Source organism: Vigna angularis, chromosome 7 (genome assembly GCF_016808095.1).
Source record: "Vigna angularis cultivar LongXiaoDou No.4 chromosome 7, ASM1680809v1, whole genome shotgun sequence".
Classification (NCBI taxonomy): domain Eukaryota; kingdom Viridiplantae; phylum Streptophyta; class Magnoliopsida; order Fabales; family Fabaceae; genus Vigna; species Vigna angularis.
In genome coordinates, this window is record NC_068976.1 from 2,816,301 (window position 1) to 2,825,749 (window position 9,449).

The 9,449-nt window shown below is 40.7% G+C and overlaps 2 protein-coding genes across 2 annotated transcripts; one reads left to right on the forward strand and one right to left on the reverse strand.

Moving 5' to 3' along the window:
* Nucleotides 1-244: 244 nt before the first annotated feature.
* Nucleotides 245-2,083, forward strand: LOC108336878 (uncharacterized). The gene is made up of 2 exons (XM_017573323.2): nucleotides 245-1,653; nucleotides 1,711-2,083. The coding sequence occupies exons 1-2, from the start codon at nucleotides 245-247 to the stop codon at nucleotides 2,081-2,083; spliced, it is 1,782 nt and encodes a 593-aa protein (XP_017428812.2).
* Nucleotides 2,084-5,630: 3,547 nt separating this feature from the next.
* On the reverse strand, nucleotides 5,631-7,896 carry LOC108338245 (transcription factor bHLH143). Its single transcript, XM_017575019.2, has 2 exons — nucleotides 7,739-7,896; nucleotides 5,631-7,657 (listed from the first exon to the last, which is right to left on the reverse strand). The coding sequence occupies exon 2, from the start codon at nucleotides 7,632-7,634 to the stop codon at nucleotides 6,483-6,485; it is 1,152 nt and encodes a 383-aa protein (XP_017430508.1). The 5' UTR covers nucleotides 7,635-7,657; nucleotides 7,739-7,896; the 3' UTR covers nucleotides 5,631-6,482.
* Nucleotides 7,897-9,449: the final 1,553 nt, after the last annotated feature.

Sequence of the window (9,449 nt, forward strand, 5' to 3'; positions counted from 1 at the left end):
CAATGGAGGGACGAATGGGGGCTATGGAATCGATGGTGGAAGAGTTGAAGGCAGAAATGCGAGCAATGACTCTCGAGTTTCGACGACTCTCGAGTTTCGACGAGCCTTCGGACGACGTTCTAGAAATCGAGATAGGAGTTCTGAAGGGAGTCGTAATTATGTCAATGGTGATCGAGAACGAAGGTCAGCGGAGAGCATTGATGATGAATCGGAGGATGACCGAGGCGAAGTACAACGTAGCTGGATGAAGCGCGTTGAGCTCCCAACTTTTGAAGGTACTGATCCTACTGGGTGGATAGAGAAGGCTGAGAAGTTTTTTGACATCCAAGGAGTAACGAAGAAAGAGAAAATGAAGTTAATGTATATTTGTATGGACGGAGGCGCTAATTACTGGTTCCGCTTCTGGCGGAAGAAAACCCGACACCCAACGTGGAAGTCCTTTAAGGAGGCATTGACGCGGAGGTTTGGAGGACAGAACCGGGGAAATTTTTTTGAGAAGTTGGCCGTTGTGCGACAGCGAGGGGGTGTAGATGAGTATATCCAAGAGTTCGAAGTACTCGTGGCGCAGGCAACCGAAGTAACTGAAGATCAATTACTGGGGTATTTTTTCGCAGGTTTGCAAGAGCGATTACGTAACACCGTGAGACCGCATGATCCATGCGATTTGTTGACGGCGATGGAGCGAGCTCGGGACGTCGAACAAGTGGGGTTGACATCGCGGGGAAGTAGTGGAGCTGGAGGAAAAGGAGGGGCGACGTGGGGGAGATACCATGCGAGTTCAGGGACGGTGGCAAGGACGAAAACTTTTCGTGGGCCGTTGGAGGGGTCGGTGAATGGTAGCGGAGGGCCAGGGATGAAGAAGAACGTTAGTCCGAATACCATGATTTCAAAGGCTGGTAGTAGTGGAGGAGGAAACGCAGGATGGGGCGTTAGGACTTTGCCATACCCAGAAGTATACATTAAGCGATGTGAAGAAGGACGCTGCTTCCACTATGGCGGACCTTACAGCCCGGGTCATCGCTGTGCAGAACGAAGCATGCGGGTCATGATTTTGGCGGAGGAGGATGAAGACGAAGAGGCAGATGAGAATGTCGCAGTAGAACAGATGACGATGAAGTTGTCGGGATTGTCCACCTATGGACTTTTGCAATCTAACACGATGAAGCTGCAAGGTTGGGTGCAAGGGCAGAAAGTTCTAGTGTTAATCGATAGTGGAGCTACCCATAGTTTTATATCTACCAAATTGGTGAAAGAGTTGGGTCTAGAGTGCACCGACACACTCCCTTATAAAATATGTTTAGGGGATGGACAAAAGAAAGTGACCAGCGGGTATTGCACAAGAGTCCCTATGTTATTAGAAGGCTTAGAAGTTAAAGATAAATTTTATCTCTTTGAATTAAGCGGTGTGGATGTAATATTGGGAATTACGTGGTTAGCATCCCTGGGAGAGATAAAGGTGGATTGGGGACAGCTCATCATGAAGGTGGCGCATGGAGGGGAAGAAGTGGAGATAAAGGGTGATCCAGCCTTGACACGTAGGGTGGTGACTCCAGAAGCACTTATAAAAGAAAAAGGGATTGAAATTATGACCTTAGTGTGGAGTTTAAGCCAAACAGAATTGATGGATGAGGAGATAGAAAAGAATAGCTTAACGTAGGATGAGGAGGTAGAGTTGGCACAAATTCTGAGTGATTTTGAAGGGATATTCAGATACCCCCAAGGACTACCACCTGAGAGGAGAGTTGATCACAGAATTCCCTTGAAAGAGGGCAGTGAACCCGTTAATGTGAGGCCATATAGGTACCCCCATGGCATGAAAATAGAGATAGAGCGTCAGGTGGAGGAGATGTTGAATTTGGGCATTATTAGACCCAATAACAGCCCTTATTCTAGTCCTGTAATATTGGTAAAAAAGAAGGATGAAAGTTGGAGGTTTTGTGTGGATTATAGGGCATTGAACAGAGTAACAATGGCTGATAAATACCCTATTCCAGTCATTGAGGAGCTGTTGGATGAACTTCAAGGAGCATCATATTTTTCAAAAGTTGATTTGAAGGCTGTGTATCATCAAATAAGAATGTAGAGTGAAGACATTCCAAAAACTGTTTTTCGGACACATCAAGGGCATTATGAATTCCTTGTGATGCCCTTTGGGCTAACAAATGTCCCAACTACATTCCAAGACATGATGAATTCAGTATTAAGGCCATTGTTGAGGAGGTTCATGTTAGTATTTTTTTGACGATACACTCGTCTATAGCAAGACTTGGGAGGACCACTCACAACACCTAACGCAAGTCTTAAAAGTCTTGGCGGAACATAAACTTTTTGCAAACAAAAAGAAGTGTGAATTTGGAAGAAGACAAGGGAGGTATTTGGGACACAAGATCTCAACAACAGGGGTGGAAATGGATAAAGAAAAGGTTACAGCTGTTTTGGAATGGTTAGAGCCCAAAAACATCAAGGAGTTGAGAGGATTCCTTGGGTTGACTGGGTATTATCGAAGGTTCATTAGAAACTATGGGAAGATAGCTAAACCCCTTACTGATTTGTTGAAAAAGGGGATGTTTAAATGGTCTACAGAAGAAGCAGTGGCTATGCAGAAGCTTAAAGAAGCCGTGACTACAGCTCTAGTATTAATTCTCCCTGATTTTAATCAAACATTTGTTGTAGATTGTGATGCTTCGGGTACAGGCGTTGGGGCAGTCTTGTCACAGAAGAACAAACCCATAGCCTTCTTTAGTAAGGCATTATCTAAGTCCTCTTTGACCAAGTCCGTTTATGAGAAGGAATTAATGGCACTTGTGCTTGCTATACAACATTGGAGGTCATACTTATTGGGTCAGAAGTTTATTGTCCTTACGGATCAAAAAAGTTTGCGTTATTTACTGGAACAATGCATTACAACTCAAAGTCAGCAAAATTGGCTAGCTAAGCTTCTGGGGTACGAATTTGAAATCAAATACAGGACAGGTGCATCTAATCGTGTGGCTGATGGGCTATCTAGAAAAGGAACAGAAGAGGAAGAAACATACAAGGTGTTACAGATGATATCTAGACCATACTAGTCTGAATTTCAAGAAATCATGGAGGAGGTGGAGAAAGATGAGAGTTTAAAGAAGGTGCTGGAGGAAATAAGGGCAGATCCTAACTCTTACCCAGCTTACACGTTAGAGCATGGAAGATTACATTATAAGGGGAGACTTGTATTGTCGACAAAATCTGTTTGGATACCTAGATTGTTGGCTGAATTCCATAGTAGTGTCATAGGAGGACATTCAGGGGTTTATAGAACCTATAGGAGGGTGGCACAATCTTTGCATTGGATAGGAATGAAGAAGACTGTTACAGATTTTGTGGCTACATGTCTAGTTTGCCAACAACACAAGTACTTGGCAGCCTCTCCCCAAGGGTTGTTGCAGCCTTTACCTATACCTCAAGCAATCTGGGAGGAGATTAGTATGGATTTTATAGTAAAATTACCCAAATCTCATGGGTTTGATACTATACTAGTGGTGGTGGACAAACTCAGTAAATATGGCCATTTTATCCCTGTTAAACACCCTTATACAGCCAGGTCAATAGCTGAAATGTTCGTGAAGGAAGTGATTAGGCTTCGTGGGATACCTATGACTATTGTCAATGATCGAGACTCCACATTCTTGAGTGCTTTTTGGAGGGAGATTTTCCGCCTGCAGGGAACACAGTTGAACATGAGCACTGCTTATCATCCAAAGTCGGATGGACAAACTGAAGTTTTGAATAGGGTGTTGGGAACTTACTTGCGCTGTTTTAGTTTCGAACAACCCAAGATTTGGAGTACAGTATTGTCTTGGGCGGAATTTTGGTACAACACTAGTTATCAAGGAGCATCCAAATGCACACCTTTTGAAACTGTATATGGACGACCCCTTCCAACTCTTACACGTTTCATTCCTGGGAAAACAGTGGTGAAGGCAGTTGCACAAGACTTACAAACCCGAGATGAAGCTTTGACACAACTGAAATATCATCTGGCCAGACCTTAGGACCAGATGACACACTACGCCAATAAGAAGCGGATGGAAGCCAAGATCCAAGAAGGAGATTGGGTATTCCTTAAAATCAGGCCTCATAGACAGACCTCTATGCCCACACGATTACACCCAAAGTTGTCCGCATGGTATTATGGACCATTCTTGGTGGAGAAACAAATAGGACCTGTTGCTTTTTGCTTACAGTTACCAGAAACATCAAGAATACACCCTGTACTCCATGTTTCCCAATTGAAACAAGCCATAGGAGATCATCTGGTGGAAGGACATCTCCCAACTGAACTACAAGATGATAAACCTATGTACACTCCTCTGAAAGTGTTATAGCACAGGAACCAGCAGTAGCAAGGAGAGGAGATTCCCCAAGTTTTAATACAATGGCAAGAAGGTGGTTTGGATAGTGCTACTTGGGAGGAGGAACATTACATCCGACAGCAGTTCCCTGACTTCAACCTTGAGGACAAGGTTGATCTTGGGGAGGAGGGTAATGTTAGACAATTAAAAGTGTATGTGAGGAGGAATAAAAGGGGAGAAAGTTAGTAGCGGGTAGAGAGAGAGAGATCTGTTAGAAGAGAGATGGTTAGTTTGTTAGAAGAGAGAGAGGGAATATAAATAACAAACAGATTTGAGAGAGAGGGTGAGAACATTTTGGATAATGAGACTGGACCTCTTGGCCAGTAGAGGAAGGGAGGCTTCCTCGGGGAAGATAGTATACATGTATTTTCTTTTTCTACACATTACATGATAGTATACATGTATTTTCTTTTTCTACACATTACATCAAAAATAAAAATACAGATTCATACCTATTCATATATACTTGCTTATTGTTGAGTGCGTGTGAGCTTGGAATTGTTGTTCGGCTCCTTGAACAAAGGAACCTCACACACACTTATTTTAATCTCTAATCACGGTTTAGTTTTCAAAACAAAAGAAGTTCATAGCAATAATATTCTTATCAGCAAACATAAGAACGAAATGTAGTTGACTACAAATATGGTTAAAATATAAAAAATTTTGCTCACAGATTGCTACAAAACAAAAAATTCGAAAAAGTTTTAAGAGAAAAAAGGGATTAAACTTTCTTTAATCTGTAGTACTATTGGACTTGTTTTGATTGTTTTTGTTTTCCTGCGAAACAGTGGTTTCTTTCCTAAACATTTTTTATAACAATGAGGTTTTCAATGCTCACACATACATAATAGTTTTAAAAGAAAAAATAGTAATAAATGTTTGACCAGAAGTTAAACCAGAATAAATAAAGTTGAGAGTCCACCCTCTGCAAGCATGGCAATAAGGTCTTGCATGCTTCTTTGGCAGTGCAGAAAATCAATGGACTTGAACCAAACACTGTACAAGATTCTGTTTTGTTAGATGCCTACAATGACTATTGACTATTCACCACAACCCCACTCGTGCTACACAATCACATTCTCTCTCTTGTGCATACACGTCACATGTATCTTCCTCACTAATAATTCAACTGTGGTCCCTTATCAGTTATCACCCCACCAAGACAACTTTTCACGCTTTAAAATTTTAATCAATGCACCTACAAATCATCTAATTTGTAACAGTAGCAATAGGAAAAAGATAGAAATTGAAAAGCATGTAAGTTTATTATATCATAAATGCATGACTACATAGGCAAAAGGACAACAGTAACACCAACCACATTAAATTAAGTCCGACCAAGATATCACCTTCTTCCCCTTCTTCCCTTAACAAGCCCTTACACCAATTACGATACAACCTCCAAGGAAAGCCCATAATAACGATAATAATACCAGCTCGAAACACAACACAAAGATCACAAAGATCAGCGTTTCCCACAAGCGTGTTACATTACTGTGCAATCCACCGTCAAGTAGAAAATGAGGAGTGTAGGGGGGCCCGTCTCCCAAAGTTGTCACACACACACTCTCTCTCAATTCACACCCAAAGCTAGTGATAATTTTTACATCAGAGAAAAGGCAAACCCACCAAGGATTGAACACGACAAGGTTACAAAAAGAGGAGGTGAGATTGGGGCCCATAACAGCCAAGAGGCGTGCACTCTCGTTTTTGGGTACTTTTTGGAACAACCAGTCTTCTCATTCAAAAACAGCTCACACCCCATGCCAGCGTTAGTGCTACTTTCTCTAACCCCCAAGACATGGACTAATCATTCATTTCTCTCTTTCTTTTTTTCCTTTATTGGGGCATTTTCCGCTCCATACCTCACCTCTTTCTTTCTTCACACACAAATTGCATTACACAAAACCACCTTCACCATCTCCCTATCTTCCAACACCTTAATCATTCACCAATGTCTTCTTCAAGGGATTCATTTCACACTTCACATTCACCACCCACCTTCCATAATTATTAGAGTTCAAAATCTATACCCTATTTCTTATTATAATAATAAAAACGCACACAAAGATAACTTATTAAGTGTACAGTTTTCTAATTCTCCAACTTATATGGCACATCAAGTCCAAGCTTTATGGCCTTGAGTTTCAATGATTTCAAGCAACGTATGGCTTCATCAAGAAGTTCAACTGGGTCCTTGCCCTTTCCACCAGGAACTATGCACTGCAGAATGCTCAGAACATCTTGAATCTTCTCCTTTCTCATCTTTTTATTGCCCGACCAAGAACCCATTCGACCGGACCCTCTACTACTATTGTTGCCAACACTGGAGCATCTTGATTCTGCATCATCTTCAACTTCAAAGGGTATTTTCCCATCCAGAGAACTAGCAGTGTCCATGAACAGCATGTCACCATCATAAGCCCCCTCCTGCAGCTTTCTCTTCTTTGTTTCTCCAACAGAGCTAGCAACTTCTTCAGCAGTTAATCTACCAGGTTCTTCCTGATTACCGTGAGTGGTCATTGTACTGGGTGAATGTCCTGTGCTAGTAACTTCATCATTATCATCATCATCATCCTCAGTGGAATAACCATCACTGTCAGAGTAAAGCAATGCATTGATTTCCTCTGTGTCCTCATGCATCTCACTTTCAATGTCATCATCAGTTCCCTGATTTTCATCAACTTTATCATCCAAAGTTGGTCCAAGTCCAGCCACATGATTTACATCTCTCCTCAATGAGGGCAATTCATTCTCCTTGTTCAAATTTATAGAACCATGCAGCTTTGAATCCCACAGAGTCAGGCACTCAACAGGCCGACCAAATCTTGAACTGTAAACCAGAGTTGTTTGATCAGCAGTTTGATCAATAACCAGGAATTGCTTCTGCGGGAAACCCTCAACCGGGGCAATTTCCTCCCCAAAACCTTTTGCATGGCTAGCAGAGAGCTTTTCCTCTGCAGTGAAGATTCGAGCAGGTGTAGTAAATCCCTGCCGGAAACGAGGCAAACAATAAAACCAACCATGAGGTTCACCAGAATGTCCAGGCTGTGAATGAGGCAGCCCAGAGGACAGATAAGCTGGCATTGTAGCATCTCTTCCAACAGAGTTGCCAACTGGATTCATAGCTGCAGCTGTACCATTTTGCTTCCCCGTGCCAAAGGGTGCAGCATTGAAGGAGCTCAAACTGGGAGATTGCCGATCAAAAAGCAGCTCCGGAATCCAGGCTCCACAATCTTCTCCCATTCAACCACAAAAATCACCTTCACCTAAATATTTTTGAAGCATTAATCAAATTACCTCTACTGAAAGAAATGAATGAATGCAAAAATTAACAACTTAAAACGTACCTGAAGAAAAACGATTCAAACACAAGGGCTATCTTTTTTACTATTGGTAACTCTCACCAACAAGGAAAACAACAAAACCACCGGCTTAACCCAAAACGAACAAAGCATTAAACTATTACGTGACAGGCTTGAGCAAATGACGGAAGTATTCAGCCTGAACAACACCCAAAACCAAAAAAATATTTATCAGTACATGTTTGCACATAAAGATCATGAGAACAATTAAAAGATCGTAACTTCAAAAACTATGTGACAGGCTTGAGCAAATAAAAGCTATTCTATGAGTTCCTTCAATCCAAGAATATATAATACATACCTGACAATCTATGAGAGGTTGAAAGCATGCCATAACTCTAACTATAATGGTAGAACTCCCTGCACTTCCATTCTCATGTTTCAATGCCCGAAATCTGGTTTGACTTGCTGCTTGGCACACCATAACTACTTTTCCAACCCTTCAAAATGAAAGAACAACTATGTTCCCAAAGACAATGAGTCTGAAATCTGAATCCTCTTTAAGCCAGTGAAATCGGTTTTGACAAATTGAACAATAAACAAAAATAAAACACTAGTTTAACTGGTTTACAAAGTACTAAGAAAAAAACAGACTAAAAACTAATGACAATTAAAATGTTGAGGAAACTAAAGTTGAACAGAAGGGACAGAAACAAGATGGGTGACTTCTTTCAGCTGATCTGACGAACATAACAAGGAACCACAACAAAAAAATTGGACCCCATTGATTCAAGACAAGGAAGAGATGAGGGAGGTGATTGAAAGAGGTTCTGGTAAAAGGATCTTGAATTACAGAATAACTTTGCAATACAGGTTCAAAGAAATAACTTTGCGATAAACATCAACAGAGAGACTAAGCCACCACCGCATGCTGCTGTATCCTTATCCGCAAAAAGATGAAGCCACCACTAACCACTACTCTTTCACCCAAAATCCCGTTCAAAATCCTGCAATAGAATTCACACATCCCAGATCTACCAATTAGCACAGAGTAACACCTTTAAATTAAGCTAAAAAAAAATAGAGCCAAATAAACAAAGTGAGATCAAAACAAGAATAAATAAATAAAAAATACGATTTTCCTTTTTCTCCTTCCTTGAATCTATTCTCGCAAAACAAAACCTTCAGAACAGACTAATTACTGAGACTCAGCGAATATAGGGTACAAATTTTCATCAAGGTTGAAAATAATTAATTAAAAAAACTAAGACAAATTACAAGTCAAGACATTGACAGGGCAGAATATGAACATACACCATGTAAATGGAAACAAAAGTTACCCAAAAGAATTGTTTATTTTTAAAGGAAACAAATCCCCGCACAAGATCTTATATGCTAGAAATTGAAGTTCCAAATATTAAATTATCCTAGAACTAACAACTAAAATTGAAAACAAAACATAATCACAGACACATATAGAGAAAAAAACATGAGTGGTGTACAGCATGAAGGAAGTAGAAGAAAAACTTACGATGTGTGTCTGGAGAGAAAAAGAGAAAGAAAGAGAGAGAAGCAAAGCAGTTGAGAGGAGGGAGCAAGCGTGACTTGGGTACAGTCAAAGTGGAAAGTGGAAACTGTGTGTAAACAAGAAGAAAGATGAGGAGTTGAGTTATATAGAAAATGCATTGACACATATACCCTTCACAGAAGTCCATCAAAATAATTATTAATGGAAAAATAAAAATAAAAAAGGATT